Raw genomic sequence first — 26,534 nt, 5'->3', positions numbered from 1 at the left:
TGCCGGCATGCACTAAATAAAGCCTTGTGTCCGCTGGTAGCCCACTACCCACACCCTCCTGGCCCCCCTCCTACCTCCTTGCCAACTCCAGCTCGTACTGCTCATCAAGCTAATCCATCTCTTCTTCCTCTCCAGGATCCTCCAAATGTGTGTCGGTCATCCCAACATCCATCAAACTGTGAAGGACCCGCTTATCCCATTGGTCTCCTTCACTTGTCCCGTTGAAGGATGTGTCGTGCAAAGTTTAGCATTAGCATAAAAAATGCTATTTCTAAGTCCCGATCTGAGAAGATGATAGAATCTTGTCAAAGAGGCTTTGAAATACACATTTTTTTGAACGGTTTGCCATGAGTCAGTAAAAAACACTCATTGAGACTCGTTGTTTTTACCGTGTGACGAGTCGCACTTTGAAATTAAAAGTGGGTCAGGGTAAGAAGTAAGTCCCAAAGAAAACTGGGATTAAAGCTATGTTTTGCGCTTTTTTTTGTTTGTTTTAGAAAGAAAAGGATTGCGAGTTATGACTCAGTCAAATCGTTTTATCAACTTCTTTGAATAGAGATCCGACAAATATTTTGAAGGGACTATTAAAATGGTTTAACAAGCTGTAGTTAAAAAAAAAAGATAGCACACCCAAATACTGGTCTTGAAGTCCATTTGCAGTTTCATTTCCACCATTTTCCTTTTGGGCATTGTGTCCAACACAAACAGACAAAAGACAGCGCAAAAGAAAGCCTCAAATGAAGGTAATATCTTCAGCTGCTCTGTCTGGCTTGCCCCAGATATGTATCGCTTCAAAAGAATAATATCTCACTTCCATTTTGTGCAATTTTGACAGCTCTTGAATCGAATATTTCTCCGCCTGCCATACCTGTCTTTTCCTTTTTCCGTGCGAAGAGAGACTTCAAAAAGAACACCGCGGCACAATAACTCAAAAGGCCTAGGATAATAAATTACCCATAATGTAACCGGCCCGACAATTTTGGCTTGTGTGTGATGCGAATGTGAATAAGTTGAAGGAATCAAGCACTAACCCTCTATTCACATTCTGTTACAAACTGCCACACATCCATTTTATTTTTTACATTCATTTATTTATTTCACCAGAAATAAACAGTGAACCCTGCATGGGAAAATAGCTTTCATAAAAATTTTCAATTGTATAGTGATGTGAGTGAACGCCTGTTTGTCTGCGATTGACAGGACAACACTTCAAGCTGCACCTGTTTTTTTTCTTCTCCAAATGGGTAAAAATGACACTGCCATCTGCAAATGGACTTGGAAAAACAAGTTTTATTCACTACATCTGAAAAAAAACAGTTTGAGGTGAGTCCCTCATGGTCGTGGCGTCCTAATAGGGTCACGATAACCCCAAGTTGTCATTCTCAAGTACTATCCTGTCATTCCCTGGCTTTCTTTTTCTCTTTTAGAGAGTGCTTCTGAGCTAAATGACATCTCTGAGGCAAGTGAGCTGTCACTCAAACTGACAAGCCGCCAGTGGGTACACAACATAAGAGGTGACCCCGGACGGACTCTCGTCGTCACGTCTGCTGCTACGTTCGCGACACAAAGCGTGAGTAACCATTTACATGTATAAAAATTAGTGCATTTTTAAAACACAAATGTGATTGCATTTGAGAAACTGATTTCTAGCATGCGTGCATTTTTAGGGTCAGCGTGTTTAGGAAGCGGGGTTATAGTGTGTTGTTAAAATAACTCGGAATAACACACTTGAGATGAACCTGATGGTAAACCTGGAGATTTACACAAGCACGCTGGAACACACACACACACACACACTCATTCGAGTTGAGTCACCGGAAGAGGAAAAGGATTAAATGTTGTAAAAGCTTGGGTTTGACCGGACAGAACACGGCGCTGGTGACTCAGGGTCAAAATGTGTTTATATGGACAGACGGCATCTTTGGCCATTGTGTTATTTTGCAAAGGATGAAAACCGGCTTTGCGCAATTATCAGATCAAGCCGGCAGCGTAGCCAGAGATTTAGCAACAGATTTTAAAGGCCTCTAAATGTGTGTACGCGGCCAGGGCTTAATCCAAGATTCTGTGGCGTTCGTGTGTGTTTTTTTATTTTTGTGTGTGTTTGTTTTGCTCGTACTCGGTCGCCGCGGGATTGCGTAACAGCGCGATTATATAATCCCAAACGTATATGCACGTGGACTAGGCTTAGTGAGGCGGCGAGTGGGCATCGCGTTTGCGAGTATCTCACATCTCTTGGGAGGAAAAAAACGGAATTAATTGTGCACTCTTTGCAACTTCTAGGACACTTCGTGACAAGTACTGGTGATGTCATGCCACTATTCTGTGGACAAATAACTTTTTTTTATGTGCGCAAATCATAAACATATCAAAAACGGTCATATTATATAGACATGATCCACATTTAAGACTTGTAGGGGGTTTTATCGTGGTGCGTGAGCGTGCTTCTATTCAGGGTGAGAAAATATGCTTTTAATCACTTTATTCATCCTTCACTTTGTTGCTCTTTTAGATCAAAATGTTTTTTCTTGTTTACAGGATGCCGTGAGGTGGCCGTGTCCAATTACTTGCCTTCTGCTGCAGAGGTAAGTCCTTGTTGTCATAACGGCGGTTGTCATGGTAGCGCCGCTGCACACGCAAAAAAAAAAACATGTCCATGCAACCATTAACTAAATTAAATATTTATGACTCTTGAATATTTTACACCGATATGAATGCAAGCTTTCTATTTCAACACTTTTAATATAAATCTTTATCACAGTTGTGCACAGAACACAAACCAACCATCTCGCATTGTCAAACTTTTTTTATTCCAGGTCTGCTTTCGGAAAAATCAAAAGGGCCAATTTGAAACTTTCCATATTTTTGTTGAATACAGTATCGGAAAAGGGCAACAAAAAAACATCACGGTTCTCAGACATCAATTTGATATCTCAAATTAAATAAGGGCATTGCAAAAGACAGGCGACCATTGTAATCTCTCACACCTTTATTCATCTTCTTTCATGATCTTTCAAGTGTACAAAATGAGATTAAACTTAATATAAAACTTTTTAAAACTGCAACAACAAAAAATAAAATGAAAGAATGCCACTCAGGCAGGAAAAAAACAATTCTGAAAGCATATGGCGAAAGACAGGGCATTTAACTAAAAACAAAAAGATATTTCCTGGGAAATCCCCCCCTAAAAAACACCAGCCAAGTGGTCTTCCTCCAAAACAAATTCCTTCTGTTATTTTGTTGAAGCCTGAAGCCCTCTTCTTTCTTGTACACACACACACAAACACACACACAAACACACACATGGTGGCCTGCATCTTTATCACTCAGCCTTGGCTTCTGTTGATCCATTTTCTCTCCCATTCTCCAAGTCCAGCTCGGTCTCGTCCTCCAACGGCGGCGCCATCCCCGCTGCCGCCTCCCCCTCTCCCTCTCCTTTGGCCTCCTCATCTCTCGGCTTCCGGCCCACCCCCTGCTTCTCCCGGAAGACCTCCACGCCCAGCATGCGTAGGTAGTGATACCTCTCGTTGCGAGGTACGAACGCCCGGATGGACGTTTTTCCCCTCCAGCCGCAAAGTTGAATAGAACACTGAGGCTCTGCTACCTTTCTAAAAAAAATAAAAAATAAAAAAGGTCAAGGTGAAACACCTAGAAATCGGGACAATACAACTTGAAAACAAGATACTTACTCTGGGTTTGGAATGTACTTCAAAACAATGCTGCCCATGTCTACAAAAGCGAAAAAAAAAGTCAATTTAGGAAAAGAATCCAAAAATGATATAGTATTGACGCTTACCTATTTTTTTAGCCTGAGCGTGGGCGTCATCCTCCAATTTGCTGAAGAAGGGATTTTCCTGAGTCAGCAGCACCTTGATGTCATCCACACTCACGCTGATGATCCTGGAGTGAATATACGGCTGCAGAGTGTAGATGCCCTGCTCAAGTAAGTGCCAGAGGGGGACAGTTTGGGGGGAGGGGCTTAGTTAAAATGCATCGTTCTAGTTTCCTTTCTCACAAATGTTTCAATCACCTCTTGAGCCAGTCTGAAAGCGCAACCAAACTCCTCTCCATCGCTGTTGCGTGACCACACTTTCACCCCTGTATTTATAACCTACAAGGGAGCAGAAAAAAAAGCTCTCTGTAGTCAGCAACTATTTTTAACAAAAGTAGTACTCTCCTGAATCCTAATTAGGCATTCCAGGACAAAAGAGAAATATATTAGGTGGATAAAATTAAAGGGGTTTTTTTGTTTCTCTTGCTCAAGGCTGCGTAAACTCGGTAGATCAATTCCCGTATCGCAGAAGGAGTGGGAGGCTTTTGTCTTTGGCTGCAAAATGAATCAAAATGATAAATATAGGCTCAAAAAAAGAAATATCTGTAGTGAAAACGAAAATATTTACTCATTAAATGCTTTCTAGATCTTATTGCTAGTGTCTGGCCTATTTGAGAACAAGTTATTTTTGCCTACAATTTGGGGAAATGTGTAGATGCACACAAAAAAAGTAGAAAGAAGTGACTTTTGATTTAAAATGGTAAAGAAAAGCACCTTCATGCGCTCGCTGTTGTTGCGCATAACATTGCGCAATTCTTTGGACACCATGTACAAGTGTCTCTTCTTGCCATCGTGAGTTCTGGTGAGCACGTTCATCTTGGGAAAATTTGGAGACAAGTTGTAGAAAGATCTAGAAAACAATTTAAAAAAATACAATAAAAATATATCAATGTTTTTTTTTTAATTGGCCCGAAATGGACTCACTGTATGGTGGTGAAGACGGGGTCATTTTCACTCAGGAACACAAAGGGATCTTCTTTGTATCCAAATGTTTTCAACTTTTTGGAAGGTGGAGGTCTAAGGAATGAAAAAAAAAAAAAACTAAAAGTGTCATCATATTTTCTGATTTCTCAACGTTGTTCCCTCAGGCGGCGTGACTCACCCGCACACGCCATCTTTTTTGTCGCTTGAAGAAGCTCCTTCGGGTGCTCCCTCCTGGACCTCCTGGACATCCTTTGACTCCTGGGGCTCCTGCACATCCACGCCTCCCTCTTCCATCTCTTCTACCTCGGGGAGACTGGGAGTCCGAGCCGGAGAGCTTGGCGTTTGGGCTCCGGAGCCCGACGAGGCCTCTTTCCTCAGCTGGAGGCGAGCCGGACAAGTAAGTGCGATTTGTTACCGGCTGCGATAAGGAGTACCAAACAGACGAGGCAAGCGGGGCTTCTCTTCGGCTTTCTCTCATCTAAAGCTGTCAAGTTGGCCATTTTCACGTTGTGAATAAGAAGGGGCTTACCTTGGGATATCTTTTGTTCCAAGGCATCGGGGCTTTTTTCACCAGCACGGCCACGAAGAAACCTCCTGTGTTCTGGTGATGTGGCAGAATCCTCATGCTGACCAAAACAGACCATTCAAATATCACATTAGAATTTCACTTCATTCTAGTTGTGACTTTTTTTTCATCTTAATGATGCACCTTCACTTGGGTTAAAGTTATTAGTACTGCAAATAAATCTCGTCTGGTTTTGTGCCTGCAGCAACAACAGGTTTGAGCAGACTAGGCATTCAACAAACTAAACCACGAAGCAATAGCGCCACCTGTTGATCGTACAATTCCACAATAACTCATTTCCAATACGCTTATCCTGATTAAGTGGCAGAACCAGGTCTCTTGACGATTTGAGTGTGCTTTACTTACCATCTCTCCAAATGCATGCCAGCCAGTTTTTCCGCATCCGTTGGCGCGAACATGGTGGGTCTGATTTGAGTGTGGCGACTGCTCGGGACCTCCGACCAGTCGGCATACCACTTTCCTTCTTTAGTCATCAGCTGGAAAGATGCGACAATTGTTTTGCCACTTTACTTTTAACAAAATGCTCTCTTTTGCTGTTAGTACCTTCCAGGAATTGACACCGGGCATCCACTTTAAGCCAGGCAAGTCAGAAGAGCAGTCGAGCAGCTCCAGTGCTCCTAGCGACCAGAATGGGACAAGCAAAAAAAGTAAGGCCTCATAATCATTATTATTTGTATATCCTTTTAATTCATCTGCCAGGGAATAATAATCAATTTTCAAAGGGAACACGATCCACAATTGTCTTGTTTGTTATTAGTTCATAAAGAGACGTAGGGTCACTCGACGGACACGTTTGCGATATTTTGATAAAACCTTGACTTTGGAGTACATCTGCTTTTTAGGACAAGTACAATACATTTCTTTCACAAGGCCAAAATAATTCTCAAAGGTCCTAATAGCTTGTCCGTGACGTCACGTCACGTGACGTCACGGACAAGCAATTAGGACCTTTGAGAATTATTTTGGCCTTGTGAAAGAAATGTATTGAACTTGTCCTAAAAAGCAGATGTACTCCAAAGTCAAGTTATTTTGGCGTTTGAGACCTTCGCTTTTTTCCAGTAGTGCCGCGATGACAGCCTCGTCCTCGATGGGGTTGAGGGAACAGGTGGAGTAGACCATCCTGCCTCCAACGGCCAGCTGTTCAACACCACGCACGGCAATACGAATCTGGAGTCTGATGGAAAAGAAACACACACATTTACCACCGCTCTGCACCACAGAGTCCACTTCGCCACATAATTGCTTCCCTCGCTCACCCGTGAAGGTGCAGGCTGTTGCTGGTGGTCCACTTCTTCCACACGTCTATGTTCTTCCTCAAGGTACCGTCCCCGCTGCGCGAATGGCGAGCAGAAGGCGGAGGTCACGTGAAGATCGCTCAACTCTGTTTAATACTTGATGCTAACGTTCTCCTGACCTGCAGGGCACGTCGCACAAGACGCGGTCGTAGAAGAGGATGTCCTTCTTTCCATCCGGATTTTGGATCTGAAACATGGGGATGCAGGAGGCGTCGTGGTTAACCACCATGATGCAGGGGCTGTTGAGGCGCTTGGCTTGGTGAACCAGCAGGTAGCAACGTTTGTTGTCCACATCGTTGGCGATGACGAAGCCCTCTGGAATGGAATGACAGTTCATGCTACGTTAAATAACTGAAGGACTCAGTCGCTGTTGCATTCTTACCTGGAAATGGCACTTCCATGTCAGAATGGAGCATTTCAATCAGCTGGGCTGTCTTTGACCCGGGAGCAGCACACATGTCCAAAATCTATTTTAAAAAAAAGACAAAAACTCATCTTAATAACAGCTTCATTACAATATCTCAGAATACCATAACAACAAATAAGTAACAAATTGGACCAATGGTTACTTTGTGATGCGGTTCGATCTTCAGTAGAAGAGGAGGGATCATACTGACAGCTTCCTGCCGGCTGATGTTACCCTAAAAACCGCAATCCCATTTAAAAAGACAGAATTACAGACAAGGTATCACTTGGTTGACCCCGTTCAATTTCATCTTTGCGTTCACTCACCGACTCTGTCTCACTGACGAGAAACTGGTGGAACTTTTCCAGCAGGGGAGACTTCCGGATACTCTTGCGACTCATGTTCGTGTGCCAGGCTTGCTCGTCAGGATACCTAGGAAAAGTTTGATCAACGTTTATCGCGGTGAAGACTCGCAGTTGGTTGGGATCTTCTCTTACCAGCTGAGAGGCTGCGGAGCCTCGATCTTCTGCCCGTCGATCTCCAACTCCTGAATATCCTTAAAGTACTTTTCCTTTAGGCAATGAAGAATTTCCTTGGCATGGCTGGATCCAGGAAGAAGAGGAGGGATGACCTTTATATTTCAAGCCGCCATTGTTTCTGTTTGAGTGATGGGAGGAGTTCCTTGAATGTCTTACCTTTTATATCCAGTGATGCGTATGGTGGCAGGCAGTGGTTCCCTCATTGCATCCATAAACTGTTCAAACTCCCCCTCTGGAACCAAGCCTTGTTCGGTGTAGTAGTGCTCAAAGAGCTTATTTTCCTTTACAATGTCGGCATAGCCAGATCCCCCCCAACCCTGCAAAAAAAGTAAGTCGATCAAGCTGACAACGCCATTTTTTTCCTCCCCACTTTCTTCACAATGGTTATTATTACCCAACAGAGTAAACAACACATCAGATGTAGTATATAGTTATGACTGAGTTAAGACTCTTACAGCGTTGTCTCTGTGATCTCTGCCTGCAGGCTGGTTTTTCTGCCTTTGTCTGCTTCTTTTACCCATTTTGGACAAGAGGACAACTCGACGGGAAAGTATACGAAGCAGTGTGGACAGAGGAAACAACCCGATGTGGCATGCAACGTATGGAATAGCAGTGATGCACGTCAAAACGATCGACGCTACTCCTCAAGCGTGAGTACTAGTTTTCAACGCATGTGATGCAGGACCCTTTTAGCTGTCAGCGCCTATGCCTGATAGAAAATATGGTGGAAAATATAAATAGCTTGCTAAATTTCCAACCGCCCCAATTATTCATAAACCTCGGAGATGCAGTTAAGAAATTGAATATTAAAATGATGATATTTTTCGTGTTTAACACCCAACTTGAATCATTTGCAAGATGGCCGCCAGTTGTTTACGCCGTCGACACCGTCTTTAGACATCTAGTCTAACTAGCCGTAACGCTAGCAGTAATGATAAATAGTCTCCTCTGGATGGCGACAGAAATTAAGATAGAAAACGTTTTGAAAAACCAAAGAAGAAGATTGAAGTTCCAACCGGAAGCGTACATGTTTCGTTCACAATTCAGTATCCATCAAGCTACTTGGCAGTTCTCTCGTTGTGTCCACTGAAGCTGTCGCCCGGCGTAATCAAAGGTTGGATCACCTATAAACACTCATTTTCTTGTCATGTAAATGCTTCATATATGTTTCCCCTCCATATACTTGCCATCTACTGCTCCTGGAGCTAGGTTTGCCCATTTTGCTTCTCATCTAGTTTTGCTTCTGCTGCCTCGTGTGTGGTGAAGTTGAAAACATTGCAAAAAGGAATTGACGCGGTAACGTAAAATCTGCCGAAAAAAACAATGCATTAAACAGCAACGTATTTTAAAGACGAGGTCTGTGTACACATTCACGAAATCAAGTTAAGGAAAAGTTGAGTGATCATTGAAACTCAATTTGTGTTGCTTTACCTGTTTGAAATCATTGCATTCATGTTACTCTGCGGTTGTCAATAAAGTAGCGTAGTAGTACAGAGTTTAAAGCTAATGCAAGTAGTCACAGGGCATCCTTTATAGTGCCTGGCTGAACATCCTTTTCTCAGATTTCGGAGATGATGAAGCAAGACTCAGAGGTGGTCTCTCCGAGTAAAGACGATCCGCCAACTAGTGCAGATGGGGCTGAGTCTCCTGTCATTTCAAAGGATGACGCAGATGGGCCTGAGTCTCCTGTCATTTCAAAGGATGACGAGCTCAAGAGCAGCAGTCCGAAAGACTCTAAAACCCTGCAGGTGGACACGCCCCCTCAAGGAGACGAGGGAACAAGTGAAGGTACCATTCCGACGGGATTTATTTTCATATTTTCAGAACACTGCTTTTTTTAAATGTCCGTTCTTCTTCCCCAGAAGCGCCAGCCGAGGCAGCAGCAGCTCAGTCTCGGTGCGACAAAGCCAACGAGCTAAGCCGGCAACTGGAGGACATCCTCAACATCTACTGCAGAGAAAGCCTTTCGGCCGACGCCGTGGCTGATGAGAAGTCGCGTGGCTCCGAGCGCCTCGATGACAACGGGGGCAGGGGGGCCAAATCCAAGGGGGGTGCCAGCGGTTTTGACAAGGACCAGAAGAAGTCTCAAGATAAGAAGAAAGCAAAGGGTCTGGGTGAGGAAGATTTTGAGTTCTTCATGCTTCCGAGGACCAGACGTGAGAAAAATCCTCTTATTTTTTTCACGCAGGCAAAGAAATTACCCTCCTCATGCAAACCCTCAACACGTTAAGCACCCCTGATGAGAAGCTAACAGGCCTGTGCAAGAAGTACGCCGACCTGGTGAGCGCTTTCTTCTCACTTATTTTCTCGGACAACTTGCGGTTTGGTTTCTCAAACGGAATCTTGACGGCAGCTGGAAGAGCATCGAAACCGGCAGAAGGAAATGCGGGTGCTGCAGAAGAAGCAGACGCAGGTGGTGGCGGAAAAAGACAGCCTGAGGAGTGAACACAGCAAGGCCATCCTGGCACGAAGCAAGCTGGAGAGCCTCAGCAGGGAGCTGCAGAGGCACAATCGCTCGCTCAAGGTGCGGCGCAGACGTCTAGGCGAGACCCTGAAAGAGCTGATCTCAATTTGGAGCTCCTCTTTTCTCCACAGGACGAAGGGGTACAGAGAACCCGTCTGGAGGAGGAGAAGCGAAAAGAGGTGACGTCCCACGTTCAGGCCACGCTCTACGACATCCAAGATCAGATGGAGCAACACAACGAAAGGAACGCCGGCCTGCGGCAGGAGAACGTCGAGCTGGCCGAGAAGCTCAACAAGCTCCACGAGCAGTACTTGTTGCGAGAGGAGGTGCGTCCGGTTGGAATGCCAAATTTGCCCGCCGTTTCTCCTGACCCAAATGAGACTGGTTTTGAAACAGCATATCGAAAAAGTGGTGAAACACAAGGACCTGCAGCAGCAACTGGTGGACACCAAGCTTCAACAGGCGGCGGAACTGCTCAAGGAGTCGGAGGAACGGCACAATACGGAGAAGCATTTTGTAAATCATTTCGCCGTTTACAAATTCTCTCGCGCCTTTCGCCGACTTGACCGACCCTCTCCTCTACGTCAGCTGCTACAAGAGGCGTTGGAGTCTCAGCGGATGTGCGAGCTGATGAATCAGCAGGAAGGCCACCTCAAACAGCAGGTTGTCCCGAAATCCTCTGACGTAACGCTCCCGTTATTTGGACTCTAAATGGGAAACGCACGTGTCGTAGCTTTCGCTGTACACCGAGAAGTTCGAGGAGTTCCAGACCACGTTGTCCAAGAGCAACGAGGTCTTCGCCACCTTCAAGCAGGAGATGGAAAAGGTGAGGCGGCGTTGGCGTCGGCGCCGGTCGCGCGGGCTCTGCCGCTGAAAGGCGCCGTCCGTTTCTCTCTCTCGTTTGAACAGATGACCAAAAAAATCAAAAAGCTGGAGAAGGAGACGGCGATGTATCGGTCCAGGTGGGAAAGCAGCAACAAGGCTCTGGTGGAGATGGCTCAGCAGGTAGAGAAACCACAAAAGTACTCATTTGGTGCGGAAAAATGCCAACGGCAATTTGTGTGGGCGACAGAAATCCATTCAAGACCGCGACTTTGACGCCCTTCAAGGTAAAGTCCAGCGGCTGGAAAAGCTGCGGCGCGCCCTCAAATCGGAACGGAACGAACTCAGCAAAAAGGTACAGAAGCTCAGCGGCGCCTCGGCGCCGTCCGAGAGCAAAGGTGGGTGTTCCGACTCGGATTGCCCCTCGCCGACATCCACGGAGCCGCCGCCGCGAGGCTGCTCGGAAGCCGCCGCCACTGACGTCAGGGACAGCACCCCCGAATCCAGCTCCCGAACTCCAACTTCCAACCTTACGCTCGAAACGAATAAACAAGCCGAGGCGGCGGCGCAACCTGTCCCGACGCAGGAATGATGTTCAGCAATTAGGGCCCATCACGACTTGATATCAAAATTAATTTCAAACATCTCGTCGAATTGCCCCCTTTTTTTTGTTTTAATTTTTAAGTATCGAACTGTCAAAACAACCAGCTCTCATTGCACTACCTGATTTTGCATTCCCCTTTTGACAAAAAACTTGATGCTTAAAGAGCCAATAACGTTACATTACATGTAGTATTGTAAACGCTACTTGATCTCTATAAAGATGTCATAATATTAGCCAGTAATATGAATGTCCTCTCCATATTTTGCAGTGTTTCTTTGTGTTCGGGGACCGCTATGCAACACACTTGCTTTAATTCTGTGGCAGTCTGAAGTGGAAAGCACTTGGAATGTATTCTTTATCACATCCTAGCATATATGTTGTAGTCCGTCACCCCCAGAACCAAATATTTCTGTAGTTGGCAGACTTTGATGGTTACCTCACGTTGAAATGTTCAGTTTGTAGGAGTTGCGTTATTTTTTTCCCGCAAATACATTCCCTCGTTGTGTTTAGACCTGATTTTGAAAGCTTAGTATTCTGTAGCATTGGAAACCGATGTCATTTCTTACCTTGTCTCTCACGGGATTTGTTGAAAAGGCAAAGGAACCAAAGATATTCTTTGCTTCTTTTTGTCTGTCCTTCGATACTTTATCTTTTGTTCAATAAAATTCTTGGAGGCTGCCCATTTATGTGCAAAGATGATGTTTTAAAGAGAATTGTGGATTTCTCACTTTCTCCCTTTTCAAGCCCAGCCAGAGGAATAGCATATTCACATTTTATCATCTTCTCATAACGCTGTTGTTGTTGTGGAGGCTTTTTAGATTTTAGTAAGAAATTATAGATACGTTTCCAAATGTCAAAATAGGAATGTTGTCTTTTCCATCAATGTTTCATGGTTGCGCTGTTGTGTTCAACCTGCTCTTGTGAAATACGACGCGTCTATCTTCCACTTATTCGCTGTCCAGTGCTGTATTTTGAAATCCCTAACCGGAAGCCTTGTTGTTTCTTCACTCAGCGTGACACTGAAGTGCCCGCCTGACTCCGACTGACAGAAACAAGAGATGGCTGCTGCAGGAATCAAGTGGACCGACACATTCGCGACTTTGCAAAGCTGACGAACGCTACCTTGACCGATTAGCCGAGATTTTTGGGACACTGGCGTGGGTGGGTCCACTCCGCGGTGCACCCTTGCTCGAAACCTGGCCTGCGAACGCAGAGAGACAGCGAGCATCACTCGCCCGGCTGGAGAGAGACGATTTTGAAAGACTTGCTGGAGCACCGGTGAGTGGAATGGAAGGAGCTTTCTCTATTTCAAATGCCTTTTCATGTTGATGCCACGCCCCGTGACACTGATGTTGATCGTGCGTGTCCTTTCCTGAGGACATCTCGGTGGGTAGCCCGCATCAGTGACGTCATGGCATCAAGCCACGCCCCCCAAAATACACTGCCACATGAATGAACCTCTGGCTTAATATGGAAAGGCATTTGAGCATTAATTCAATATCCTTGATATCCAGGTCAATTTACTAGTAACTAGCTTTTTTTTTTTTTTCAAACATTATAATAATAATGTCATAACTACACTGTAATATGAATCATGAAAGGTGTAACACAAAATGATCTACCGTTCATAGGCTGACAGGATGATACTAAAATACATGTGTACTTGTATGGTGTTTAAAAGTATTTTTAAGGGATAAATTTGGCTCTGGAGAGGTCATGTTATGCATGATTTAAAGAATGCTGCAAGACGGCTGAGTCAGCTGCACTCAGGTTAAAGACGAGAAAATGTATTGATCGCTGTAGACTTTGGATTTGTAACAGCTCTTATTGAATCCAGCTCGATAGAAGATCCATGGCCGCCACTTCCCATTGCCAGTGACTGCGAGTCAAGCTGGCATCCCCAGGCCCTTCCCAGTCTCCGGCCCCAGAACCGGAGCCGGACCCAGACCCAGACCCCAGTCGGGCCCACGTTGACGAGGAGCAGTATGTAGGCGAGGGCCAGTCTACTCAGCCGGACGCGTTCCAGGCGTCCTCTGACTACAGAGACGCGGAGACCATCACAGGTAAGACATTTTGAAAAACTTGTGCCCTGAAAAATTCACCTGAATGAAAACATTCTCTTATACAAATGCCATGAATTGTTGCCATCTTGTGGAATCTGTGGGCAATTGTAGACTTCTGTGTTAAGATGTGTGCAACAGCACCGACCTGCCGGAGTTTGAGATCATCAGCCTCCTGGAGGAGCAGCTGCCAGTTTATCGTCTGCGCGCCGACACCGTCTACGGATATGACCGGGACGACTGGCTGCACACGCCCCTGCTGGCGGCCGACGTCCCGCTGGACTTGACCACCGAGCAGATAGACGAGACCCTCAAATACTTCTGTAAGTCTGCACGGGTTTCTATTTGACAAGCAAACTCTTTTGACAAATATGCAAAGGGGATTTTCACGTTAACACGATGTCAGGGTTCCAGTCGAGCGTGGTGTCCAAATTATGGATCGCAAATTAATTGCCATTGGCCTGCTGCAAATTAAGAAAATATTATTGAATATGGCCTGGAAAGAAAAGTGTTCATTCCTCATACATTTAAATGTGCTTGTCAGTTTTAACATTAGTGAGTCAATTAAACATGTTGAAATTAAATTAACTGAAGTATATCTGCATTTTGTTTTTAACAAACCTATATAAATGTTTTGTCAGGTTTTGACCCATCAGTTAATGAAATGGGGGCTTTTTAAGTGACTTTCTATTTTGTGTAAAACCTGAAAAGAGCAATATAGGCTGAATTTAAGCTGCTTATTCAATGATATTTTCATCATTGGGCGACATAAGATGGGCAGCGGGCCGTAGTTTGGACACCACTTCTGTTAGTTATTGAATTTGATGCTAATTTATCTACTTTGGCCTTTGAGAGTACATGCTGCGTGAGTTATTAACATGCTTGAGTGCTCGGGGATCTAGTATAGCTTAGCCCAACTTTCCCTGCAGCATCAGTCATTGATCGCCTCTCCAAAAAAAGATATACTATCATAGTGTTTGGTTCACTCTCTTAGTGGGGGCCACTTTGTGACAAGTACACAGTGTTTGGGCATGAGAGCGGGATCATATGAGAACGTGGTGCTAGTATGACAAGTCAAAGCGAAGATGCCAAGTAAGAGCGGGATGGAGACGTTGAGGAGGGACCAGTCGGATCAGCGGCGGTGTCGGGGAGATAAGAAAGGTAAAGGTCCGGAGCGAGATGCTTATTTTTAAGACGGTTCTAGCAACACTAGAATAATATTCATCTGGGATTGAAGGATTGTAGTTTGAGTCTAGGAACAGACCTGTAGGTCTACTTAGAAGATACATTGATGATGGAGTGATAAGAGGACATGAAAGTGTAGAGGAGGATGAAGTGGAAAAAAATGTAGTAGTAATAGTAGTTTGAGTTCCTGTATTTGCATTTAAAGATGTCAGTGGATGCTGCCAAAAATGTCTTTCGTTTTATTCTTTTAACGGTCGAAGCAAATTTTGCACAAAAAGGCAACCTACATTTTTTTTCTATATTATTGATTTTTTTTTAATGTTATTGCCATGCTTTAGGCAAAACTAAACAGCTCGAGTGTGGCGCTTGAAATAAGCGCTTTGCAATTGATGGTCATTGGAAGAGCTAATCATCGATTTCAACAACGTCAATAGAGTTTGGTGCCTGCAGCTTGTGCACCATGGAAAACGTTCACATCATCATCATCGTCGCTATCGTTGCTCATAGAAGTGTCACGCAAATGAAATCTGACCGAGTCCTGGGAGGATGATATTGGGGGGGAAAATGGCATGGTTGCGTAATCGGGCTTTGCCTTGCATCAGTAACCTCTTCTCTTCTTTCTGGTGTGTGTGTTCACAGTGCTCTGTGCAGAGAGAGTTGGCCAGATGACAAAGACCTTTAGTGACATTGACGCCATCACACGTCTTCTGGAGGAGGTGAGTGCTGACATGCACCAAAAAAATGTTTGCCTCTGATACATGAAAAAAATGAACTTGTTAAACAGGTGAATTTGAGGGGTGGTGGTTGTATGGTGTTTGAGATTTTGCCACATGGGAGTTTTTTTTATAGGTGTGTTTATGTTGTTCTTTGGCATATGAAATTCGGTTTTTTTTTGTTTTCTTTCACACAAGCAATTTTTATGAGTCCCTTTTGATGAAAAAATAGTTACTATTTTGGGTGACACAAGATCAGATGTAGTGTGTGATCGCCAGATGTTATTTTTGGCAACTGAAATAAATGTGTTATTAATATACACCTGCTTCTATTAGAACATTGAGTGTCTAAATCAACTATTAACTCATTGTCAGTCATTGACCGCAATACATTTCCAATGCCATTTGACTCGAAAGTTGGTTATCAATTCATCACATCAGAGTATTTTATATATACTAACTGGGCAGTGGGTTGTAATTTGGACACCATTAGCCTAAACGCGGCTTCTCCTCTTGGTGTATTTAGAAAGAACGAGATCTGGAGTTGGCTGCAAAGATCGGTCAGTCTCTCCTGAAGAAGAATCGAATTCTCAGCGAGCGCAATGACTACCTGGAGGAGCAAGTGGCGCAAATCACCGAAGAGGTGCACGCGCATGCAGCCTTCTTAATTTCTCTTAGGGATTGACTTTAACAGCAGCTGTGCTCTCTCGCAGGTGGCCCAACTGCACCACGAATTGAACCTGAAGGACGAGCTGCTGCAGTTTTACACCAACGCGGCCGAGGAGAGCGAGGATGAATCTGGCGGATCGCCAACGTCAGCATTTTTAATCTTCTCAGCCCGTGTTAATGCTTGATTTGCGTGTTGCCGTTCGGCTGGCGTACAGCAGAGTCGGACAATTCGGATTAACGGGTAGATCCGTCAAAAGTTGCCCGTTATTATTTGGAAACACGTCAACCCTTTAGTTGACAATTGCAAGGTCAAATACTGCATTTGAATGAAGTTGTGGTTAAGAGATATTTTCCCATTTATCAAACATTTAAAATTTGACAGGTGTTGTGTTTATGTGCCCAAAGGGGTAAGAAGAGTCGGGTGGATGCTGCAGCCGGAGGGTTCCTGAACGACACCCTGCAGAGGAAACTGAAGGAACTAGAAGAAGAAAACGTGTCGTTGCGCTCGGAGGTATTGTTCACAACACTTTAAATTCGATCAAAGTTCAATCACAAATATTTAGAAGTCGTAAATCCAGCAAACCTCCTTTTTTTCACACAGGCGAGCCATCTCAAATCTGAAACCGAGACGTACGAGGAAAAGGAGCAGCAACTGGTCAACGACTGCGTGAAAGAACTCCGTAAGTTCCACCCGCCCGCCATGTTGGTCAATGAAAAAAAAAAAAAAAATTGATAGATATAGATATAAAGGCAACTTTTCATCTGCAGGGCTTTCCAGTTTGCAGATCTCCACCATAGCCGAGGAACTGGCTCGCAAAACCGACGACGCCTCCCGACAACAAGAGGAGATCACGCACCTCCTCTCTCAGATCGTGGACTTGCAGAAGAAAGCCAAGTCGGTGAGTTTTCCCCCAGCCAAACGCCGGCGGCCCATTCTGAACTCTGTCCGCGTCGCGCGCAGTTCGCCGTGGAAAATGAAGAGCTCTCTCAGCACCTGTTGGCGGCTAAAGACGCGCAGAGGCAACTCACCGCGGAGGTGAGTTGAGTCGCCGTGACCGCGCCGCCCCTGTCCCCGCTTTGCAATTCGAGCTGCGCCGTATTTGCGACAGCTGCAAGAATTGGAGGAGAAGTACTTGGAGTGCATGGAAATGCTGCACGAGGCGCAGGAGGAGCTGAAGAACTTGAGGAATAGAAACTACTCAGCCGGGACGCCCCGGCGATTTCATCCACTTGGATTGTACCCAATGGTGAGGCTAAATCTTAAAGTATACATTTTTTATTAGGACTTTTTTCCCATGCGTTTCACATTTAAAGTCTGATTATTTTACTCTTCTTTCCCGTGTATTTTGCAGGATTCCCTGGCAGCGGAAATTGAGGGAACCATGAGAAAGGAGTTGAGTTTGGATGACCCTGATTGTGAGCAGCAAAAGTATGTATGAAATAGAAGTTGGCCTTTTTATTTTGAGATCTCAAAAATGGATTGGACGCCTAGTTAAATGGAACAGTTGAAAAAAAATATGTGCATATTGGATTCATTTTAAAGATTTTTAAAGGTGCCTTCGCTCATATTTCAATTTTATTTGGACTTATTCCAGGGTCCACCGTAAGCGCGTTTTCGAGACGGTGAAGAACGTGAACCAGACGGTGCGACAGCGCTCTCTGACGCCGACGGGCGCCAACATCCCGGGCTCGAACCAGTCCTTGTCCTCCCGCACGTCTCCCGTGTCCAGTGGGGTGACCAGCCCCCACTCCAGCTTGGGGGGAAGTGACCCGGGCGGGGACGGCGTCCACCTCGACAACCGCGCGCAGAGCATCCTCATGGAGACGGCGTCCAATCAGGAGAGGTGAGGTGTAAAAAAAAACTGTCCCTATCAGGTATTGCAATAGCTTATTCCAATTTCTCTAAATGAACAAATGTTATTTGTCGTTATTTAAACAGAATGCTGCAAAGAATTACTACTGAATTATATTTTTCAATCTTGCCTCATTGTTTTGATTTGGTCCCATTTGTTTACAACTCTGTGCATTTGCATTTAATCTTGTAGAAACATGACGGAGGGGCGAGACAAGAAGGCGAGCGGGGCGGAGGATTTGCGTCTCGCCCTCCGACGCCTGTCCCTGCGCCGGCAGAACAACCTGAGCGAGCGCCGCTTTTTCGAGGAGGAGCGAGAACGCCGGCAGGACGGCGGCGGCGGCCTCCCTTTAGGCCAGGGGAGCGTCCTCACCCCGTCGGAAAGCATCATGTCGCTGGGGAACCTCCACCTGTGGGCCTCCAGGGGGCCCTACCTGCCCGATAAACTGCAGATCGTCAAGCCGCTGGAAGGTGAGGCCAACGGCAAAAAGCGGCGAGAGAGCAGCCGCAGAAGGCGAGAGGGGAGGCCCGACCGCGTCCCGGAGGGAGATAGGGGCTGTGGATGGGGCTGGGTGAGGACCACCGGGGCCGGGATGGAGAGGGAGAGGGGGAGGAGGTGGGCCGGGAGCAGGAAGAGGAAGGCGGCCGGCGAGGGCAAGGCCAAGGGCGCTGGCACGATTCCCTCGCTCATGCTCTTCAACTCTTTCTGGTCTCTAATGCACCACCACAAGTCGCGCGCTTTTGCGCCGCCTCACACTTTCTGCAGGGATTCTCAGCCCAGGCACTGGGTCTAGTCTCAGGAAATGGCAATACCGCAAGCCCCTCACCTCTATTTCTATGACCTAAAAGTACATTAAGACCAAAGTTTGTGGACTCCAAACGGTAAGTTTACAATATAATGTGTGCTCTGAATTGATGTTGGATTAGGGTTATAGCCGCAGATAATTTAATGATGACTTCCTGTTAATAGTTAGTACACTTTTAAATTGAATATCTAATAAGCTGTATATATAGTCTATGCTTTCCTGGCAACGCCATCTAATTCTTTTTTTAAAGCCCACTTCGATAATAATAATAAGCATCCTTCTCTTATGATGAATTACAGCTCTACACTCTCCATACCACAAATATAGTTTGATGCATTAATTTTTTTTAAGTCATCATAATTTTGTGTATTTGTTGTGGCCTGCATTTTCATCCTCCCGTTTCAATGTCTTTATTTGTCTACTCATTTGTTTTCTGTTCACTCTGCCCTCATCGTGTACTTCTTTCTTTCACTCTCAAACCAATAAAACCTTTTTCATTCAAATTTTGATTCTTTTTGCTTTCACTTTTTACATGTCCTATTTTGTTCTCGTCCTATTTTCTTCCCTCTCACTCGCATCCATCTCATCCCAAAACTTGAATAGAGGATGTACTTGTGGACTCCACAATGTCTGCGTACTGTATGTGTCTTTCCTTTTTGCACCCTAGGCTCAGTCACCCTGCATCACTGGCAGCAATTAGCGCAACCGCACCTCGGGGTGATTTTGGACGCCAGGCCGGGCGTGGTCTCCAAAGGATACCGACCCCTGGAGCTAGAGCTTGAACAGGTTTGTCATTTTCATTCTCACCTTCAATAGATCTCATTCACCACCGCTTCAGCTGTATGTTTATGTATACTTGTGTATGTATATACTGTATACGCAGGTGTATGTAGTGTTCTTTGAGTACGTCTTGTGGTCGTTGACACAATTTTTTTAGAAAAATAGACTTCTAAGGCGTTTAGAGTGGGCCGGCCAACACATTGCTTTGTGCTTAAGTCATGTGTATCCACTTCATGTTTCGTGCCAGAATTTAAAGGTTTATAGATGTAAAAAACATATGAACTTTTCCACCTTTTTTTACAAAAGTTCGTTCAAAAATTTAGTATTTATAATTTTTTTTTTTAATGAATACAACTGGATATTTCCTATGTATTATATACATTTTAGCATTTATTTTTCACTTTTTTAAATGCCAAAATATCTTTTTTTATCTAAGTTAGAAAAAAAAACTGAGCGTTCTTACTTTTCTCCTTTTTTTTTAATTTTTATAGCAAATATTTTTTGGAGTTGAATATTTACTCTTTTTGCATGTGCAGGTCTATTCATGGGGCAGCTTTGAGGAGGAGGAAGCAGGAGAGCAATACTTCCAAAATCTACCCACCACCTCGTCTTCAGCCTCCCCGGCCGTGATCTCCCCCGGTCTGGGGCAGCCCTCGCCACGCTTGGCTCCGCCTTCTCCGTCGTCGCCGTCCCCGTCGCCACATCTCAGCAACACCGACGCGCTGGGTGAGAAACCGTCAAAAGCCATCTGGCGTCGAGTTGTCCCTATCACGTCGCCTCATTTTGATAGTTATTCCAAAACAAAAATATGTAAATTTCAAAAGCCCGTTATAATTTTTCATTCCTCTTGTGCGCAGCTGCATACTATCCAGGAAAATGCATGGCCCACACAAGCTCCACCTACACCTTCACCACCTGCCGCATCCTGCACCCGACTGACGAGCAGACGCGGGTGACGCCCAGGTAAGTCTAAAACCAACCTGAAATTCAAACAAATATAGCTTTGAGCTATTTCACCCTCTTCGTTGCACAGCCTGAACGCCGTCCCCGCGTCGTCCTCCTGCGTGATGACCAGCTCGTTACTGGGAACGCCCGCCGTTACGCCCTGCACGCCCCGCAGGCTGAGTTTGAGATCCTCTGAGTCGTCAACAAATCTCAGGCAAGACATTAAGTTGGCTACGGCACTCCGTTACGAGAAATGTCATCGAAAATTCCCGTACCTGATCATTATTATCAGCTAATACGAGGCACCTTTTTCAAAAAGAAAATCATATTATTTATTGGAATTATACAAATTTATAAAGTTCAAAATATGCATCAGGACTGTTGGCACACCCCAAATATGCCCCAAAAGTCTTTTTTCACGGGAGGCCATTTTTGGCCCTTCTCTAACACGTTTTTGTTTCTAAATTTAAAAAAATGCTGAAAGTCATGGAAGACCAGGGAATATTTCAAACATTAAAAAAAATCTTACACACAAAATTGCAGCAACAATTTTTTTTGATCTGATTTACATATTTCCTATGATTTTGAGACCATCCTAAGCATCTCTTCTGACTTGTACGACCACACCAGTCATCGCCTCCGATTAAAATGTGGGTTAATGCTGGTATGACATGCGCTTGGCCCACTTTAAAAAAAAAAATTGAATGCTTTTATTATCGCTATACAAGTACAATGCGATTTAAAGCTTCACCGTGAAGTTCCAATCTGATCTGACTTGTTTGTTTTTTCCCCGCAGAGATGCCACACGTACTACCAGTACCTCCCTGGGCCTAGTGCGCCTCCTTCAGGAGAGGGGGATCTCCGCGGCCATGTATCACCGCAGTCGGGGGCTGGACGCCAGTCACGGCAACGAAGGGCTCTTATTCAGCACTTGCGTCACGCCCAACCGGCCCCCCCACCCCGACCCGTCGCGGCCCTCCACCCCTACCAACTCCCCCAGCGCTCAGGGGGCGTCGGCCTTGGCCACCTCCGTGGGATTTGATTTTAAAAGTCCCTCTTATGACAACTTCCTGGCCTCCAAGCCGGCGCGTTCCATTCTGAAGGAAGTGACGGCGGCAGCGAGCAGGGGCCGGCAGAGGGGCCGCGACTGCCAGAGTCAGACCGACGTGAGCGTGACGGTGACGCGGAACCTCAACCTGCTGGACAAGGTCAAGCGGCTCGGGGTGGCTGGAGCGGCGGGCGGCCGTGCCCTCAGTCCGGGACCCATCCTCGGCGGGCCCCTGGGCGGTCTGCGCCGGTCGGGATCCCCCTTCGGACCCGACGGCATGAGAAGGAATAGGAGTTATCCGGCCAGCATGGTCATGAAAGCTCCGGGGCCCCCCGAGTAGCGAGCCTGGGAAACGGGGACAATTTTTACCGGTTTGGCTATGTTATAGACAAGGCAAGAATGGCGATGGGAAAACAAGACATGATATTCATTAAAGCTCTCAAATCACGGCGTGCCTGGAGAGTTGATTTTAATTTGGCCTCATTCCAAACACAATGTTCTTTATTTGTAGAAAACTGGGTGATGCAATTGTAGGTCAACCTGGTAAAAATGAAATGTCTCAATAAGGCAAGTAAAAGTGATGCTTCAACATACACATCCAGTATCTGTTAATATAGGTTCAGTACCGTAGCGTTGCGACTAACTTTCTTCTATTTACATTTCAGATCATCGTCGCCGACTTTGACCACCGACAAAGAAGCCTCGTCCATCTTCCAATCGATTTAGGTGAGTGTAATTGGCCATCGCAGCGGGAAGTTGATGATTCTTCCGTCCTGAGGTCAGCCAAGTCCAGGCCGCGGGAGGGCAGGAAGCTTTCATCATCAAGTTGAACGATTGATCGATTGGTATCTGTCGCGTGACAACCCGCAGAGAGGCATTAGGAGTATATCACCAATGGATCATGTTTCATTGCATTGTAAATGTTTATACAGTCTTGGTTAACTTAGATTTTGTTACAAAAGACAGGCTTTAATCTGTTATCATAAAGCACTCCTCCTCCCGACTCGGTTTGTGAGACCCGAGATCTCAAAAAAAGACTTGTATGTTCCTATGTCGTTTTAAAAAAAAAAACGACATAGGAACATACAAGTCTTTTTAAATAGAAAAAAAACGACATAGGTACATATGTCGTTTTTTCTATTTAAAAAGACTTATGTTCCTATGTCGTTTTTTCTATTTATAAAGACTTCTGTTCCTATGTCGTTTTTTTCCGGTACCTATGTCATTTTTTTGAAAAAAAACGACATAGGTACCTATGTCGTTTTAAATAGAAAAAACGACAAAGGTACCTACGTAGTTTTTTTTTTTTAAAACCACATAGGTACCGATGTAGTTTTTTGGGGAAAAAACGACATAGGAACATAAGTCTTTTTAAATAGAAAAAAACGACATAGGTACCTATTTCGTTTTTTCTATTTAAAAAGACTTATTTTCCTATGTCGTTTTTTTGGGAAAAGACAGCTGACCTATGATGGATTTATAGAACTTGTTTAATAGATTCAACACAAATTGCAGTAGTGGGCTCGCAGACATAAACAACCATTAACAATTCCGTAAAGGACAAGCGCGGTGATAAGGAATAAGATGTGGTAGGTTCCAGTGGCTTTCGGCAATGGTGGACTGCTCACATTCGTGTCCTGGGCCGTCAAACAGTCAATGTGAAGGTCACAGTGTTTGGTGGCCACCATACTTTCCACGGTGCAGCGAAAGGTTCCACACTCACGTTCAGTATTGTCCAAATGCAAGGTGCCATCTATTGGGTCCACAATACTTTGAGTAGGCAAGACCTTGTTTCCAGTAGTCTTGGCCCAGTTGTAATTCAAAGGTGGGGTGCCACGCAAAGATCTGCATTTGAGCATCGTGGGGTAGTTGTCCTTATCCAAACTGCACAGAGGCTGACTGGGTTCCTCCATGATCGTCAGGTCCATCTTCTTGTCCAATTCTGGTGAGTTCTTCACAAAACACGTGTACATCTCCATGTCTGAGGGACGGACGTCTTTGATGATGATCGTCGCATCTCCATTTCGGGGATCTCCTGATCTGAAGTGGACCCTACCCTCCATTGGTTTGTACGTATCAGAATACAAGTGGCCTCCAGTGAACCAAATGATGGGCTGTTCTTTTCCGTCTGCAGATATGATACTCCACAGGACTTCAATGTTTTCATGCGTGTGCACAGTGTGGCTGTACGTACAGGGCAGCTGGATATTTGACCCGGTAGCGGCGTAGTAGTGGTTTTCCAAGTTAATTTCCAGAGGACGTCCTGGGGCAATGTTGCAAATCACTCCCAGGAGGACAGAAGGCCAAAGAAGGTACAACATCATAGCCATGTATACCCTGGCAAGTACAAACAAAAGCACACCAGAATGAATAACATGTATTTTCTCTGCGTTAATGTGACCAGTTGGCAATGTTTACAATATTTTATAAAAGCGTTCAATTGACATAAGCATTTTTTTCTCTATTAAAATTGTAAGAAGAAAGAAAGATTATGGAAAACATAAGAACTCTGAGATCTATAGCATATATGAAGCATTATTAAAATTGTAAGCATTATTACAATTGTAAAAGCTATCAGTCAGCAATACTTGGCTATCAAATGAAAACATATACTTAACTTTGGAAACTATTCCAGTTTGTGATGCTTGCGAGTAAGTACATGGCTCTATTTACCCATCAAATGCTCCTCCATTTTCTTACATTATTTTCTATTCTTCTTATTGATTTTTAATTTTTTTCCCTTTAAGATCCTCACTGCAGGCACTGGATTTGATCTCACTCTTGACTTATTTTTGTGTCTGATCCAGTGACTTTGCCATTGGACCACAGCCACCACTAGGAGTGAATGATTGGAAGTTATATTTATCCTCTTCTTTACCCTCAAGCCATTGGTAACTAAGATGAGAGCTGCAACCAAGATCAATTGATTTAGTAAGTATATATGACCTGGACCATATAAAATAGTCATTCTTTTCATTATTGGAAAGTCTTGACTATACACATATAGAAATAACTTAGGGGAAAATGATTCCCAACCGGGATTTGAACCACACCTGCCCACATAGCAGTGAGGTGAGTGAACCTCTACACCATGAAGTCAACACACTTTAGTTTGTCATTATTGCAAAGTCTTGACAACACAAGGTTGTTTCTATTTAAGGGAAAAATGATTCCCAACTGGGATGCGAACCCCAAATGCCCACATGGCAGTCAGGTGAGGGAACCTCTACACCATGAAGTCAACACACTTTAGTTTGTCATTATTGGAAAGTCTTGTCAACACATACATAGAAAAAACTAAGGGAAAATGTTTCCCAACTGGGAATCAAACCCCACCTGCTCACATGGCAGTCAGGTGAACAAACCTGCCACCCCTGGCTGGTATAAACTGTCAAGAGCTGGTTCAAGACTTTTTTTGGACCTATTTCAAACGTGGGCCATTAAAGTGCAAACTTTTGACCATTTTGACCCATTTAAGAGCACCTTTGTTGAATGATATTTCACCCATTACATTAGACACAGCTGTGTATGATGACAATAAAGGCTTTTGATTTGATATAAAGGCGTAGCATCCCATAAGACTAGGCTTTCATTTCAAACTATTATATTTAAAAAAAAGAAAAAAAGTCGAGGGCGTTCCCTGAATTGACGTCACATTGGTGAGCCGGAAGTGAAACGGACCGGAAAAGACAATGGAAAAGAAAACGGTTTCTGTTGACCTGTATGCTCTGTTTTGTTTGTAAACGTCTTTTCAGGTTTTTAATCGCATGATCTAAACGGCCTGATTTGGGTCAGCTCCAACCAAGACACGTTTGTTAAAGGACATGAACAGAAGTCCACCAAGAAGTTGTTGTTTTTTACGTTGGCTGATATTTGTGTACTCGACGCATGCCGAAAAGGTAAGAAATGCTCCCGTTTTCTACATTGCAAGTTTCTATAAAGATATAGTTCCACTTGCAGTCATAATATCTCCAATTGCGTTTAGTGTTTTTTAATCGTTTCAAAGATCACACAAGGACAGAAAAGAAGACGGCTCAGGCTCAATGATGACTTTTTCAATTCGAAATTCCTTTATAGACCATTTGTCATGAAACGAAAATCCTAATTGTGGAAAGACACTCTCTCCAGTAATATTGGTGATATCTGACGACTTTATTTATTTTTGGTAATGACCATGTATAGTAAGGCGTTTTTCTTAAAAAACGATCATGTATAGTAAGGCTTTATTGAATAAAATCGACCATGTATAGAAAGGTTTTTTTAAAATAAAAAACGACCATGTATAGTAAGGCTTTTTTTCTGGTAAAAAACGACATAGTATAGTAAGGCATTTTTCTTAAAAACGACATAGTATTGTAAGACTTTTTTCTTTTAAAAAAAACGACATAGTATAGTAAGTCTTTTTTCTTAAAAAACGACCATGTATAGTAAGGCTTTTTTTTAAATAAAAAAACGACATAGTATAGTGAGGCTTTTTTTCTTAAAAAACGACCATGTATAGTAAGGCTTTTTTTCAACAACAAAAAAACGACATAGTATAGTAAGGCTTTTTTCTTAAAAACGACATAGTATTGTAAGGCTTTTTTCTTTTTAAAAAAACGACATAGTATAGTAAGGCTTTTTTCTTAAAAAACGACCATGTATAGTAAGGCTTTTTTTCTTTAAAAAACGACATAGTATAGTAAAGCTTTTTTCGTAAAAAAATGACATAGTATAGTAAGGCTTTTTTCGTTAAAAAATGACATAGTATAGTAAGGCTTTTTTAATTTAAAAAAATGACATAGTATAGTAAGGCTTTTTTGTAGAAAAATGACACAATGTATAACAAGGATTTATTTATTAAAAAAAATGACATAGTATAGTAAGGCTTTTTTCTTTAAAAAAAACACAGTATAGTAAGGCTTTTTTTGGTAAAAAAAATGTAAGGCTTTTTTAATTAAAAAAAAACGACATAGTATAGTAAGGCTTTTTTTCTTAAAAAACGACATAGTATAGTAAGGCTGTTTT

The 26,534-nt window shown here is 44.0% G+C and overlaps 2 protein-coding genes and 3 long non-coding RNA genes across 7 annotated transcripts in view; all 5 read left to right on the top strand.

The window, feature by feature from the left end:
• The first annotated feature begins 656 nt into the window (after positions 1-656).
• LOC144067563 (uncharacterized) lies at positions 657-2,589 on the top strand. The gene is made up of 3 exons (XR_013297980.1): positions 657-1,323; positions 1,428-1,570; positions 2,536-2,589. It is a non-coding gene; the product is annotated as an uncharacterized LOC144067563 (long non-coding RNA).
• A 3,823-nt stretch (positions 2,590-6,412) lies between these two features.
• On the top strand, positions 6,413-12,151 carry txlna (taxilin alpha). Of its 2 annotated transcripts, XM_077590206.1 has the most exons (13): positions 6,413-6,658; positions 6,760-7,907; positions 8,064-8,229; positions 9,142-9,367; positions 9,442-9,693; positions 9,768-9,859; positions 9,933-10,103; positions 10,175-10,369; positions 10,440-10,559; positions 10,632-10,706; positions 10,777-10,869; positions 10,953-11,048; positions 11,116-12,151. In XM_077590206.1, the coding sequence occupies exons 2-13, from the start codon at positions 7,621-7,623 to the stop codon at positions 11,455-11,457; spliced, it is 2,115 nt and encodes a 704-aa protein (XP_077446332.1). In that variant the 5' UTR covers positions 6,413-6,658; positions 6,760-7,620; the 3' UTR covers positions 11,458-12,151. The 2 variants fall into 2 exon arrangements, with proteins under 2 accessions (XP_077446332.1, XP_077446333.1); XM_077590207.1 differs by lacking the exons at positions 6,413-6,658; positions 6,760-7,907; positions 8,064-8,229 and adding an exon at positions 8,540-8,693.
• Positions 12,152-13,354: 1,203 nt separating this feature from the next.
• Positions 13,355-21,975, top strand: trak1b (trafficking protein, kinesin binding 1b). 2 transcript variants are annotated; one of them, XM_077590205.1, is made up of 18 exons: positions 13,355-13,532; positions 13,658-13,852; positions 15,354-15,430; positions 15,954-16,070; positions 16,141-16,241; positions 16,502-16,607; positions 16,698-16,776; positions 16,865-16,995; positions 17,058-17,132; positions 17,206-17,343; positions 17,449-17,525; positions 17,692-17,940; positions 18,142-18,419; positions 19,422-19,540; positions 20,071-20,260; positions 20,392-20,497; positions 20,568-20,693; positions 21,276-21,975. In XM_077590205.1, exons 3-18 carry the CDS (start codon positions 15,380-15,382, stop codon positions 21,865-21,867), a joined length of 2,535 nt encoding a protein of 844 aa, XP_077446331.1. In that variant the 5' UTR covers positions 13,355-13,532; positions 13,658-13,852; positions 15,354-15,379; the 3' UTR covers positions 21,868-21,975. The 2 variants fall into 2 exon arrangements, with proteins under 2 accessions (XP_077446331.1, XP_077446330.1); XM_077590204.1 differs by lacking the exon at positions 13,355-13,532 and adding an exon at positions 14,524-14,690 and having other exon boundaries at positions 13,705-13,852.
• Positions 21,976-22,926: 951 nt separating this feature from the next.
• LOC144066837 (uncharacterized) lies at positions 22,927-24,569 on the top strand. Its single transcript, XR_013297750.1, has 3 exons — positions 22,927-23,596; positions 23,662-23,839; positions 24,335-24,569. It is a non-coding gene; the product is annotated as an uncharacterized LOC144066837 (long non-coding RNA).
• Positions 24,570-25,171: 602 nt separating this feature from the next.
• The window catches only part of LOC144066738 (uncharacterized), a 4,161-nt gene continuing 2,798 nt past the window's right edge, over positions 25,172-26,534 (top strand). Inside the window, exon 1 of the long non-coding RNA XR_013297703.1 lies at positions 25,172-25,426. This is a non-coding gene — a long non-coding RNA (uncharacterized LOC144066738). The remainder of the gene's footprint in view (positions 25,427-26,534) is intronic.

Source organism: Stigmatopora argus, chromosome 21 (genome assembly GCF_051989625.1).
Source record: "Stigmatopora argus isolate UIUO_Sarg chromosome 21, RoL_Sarg_1.0, whole genome shotgun sequence".
Taxonomy (NCBI): Eukaryota; Metazoa; Chordata; class Actinopteri; order Syngnathiformes; family Syngnathidae; genus Stigmatopora; species Stigmatopora argus.
The sequence above is the reverse complement of the archived record's forward strand: the minus strand, read 5'-3'. Positions and strand labels throughout refer to the sequence as shown.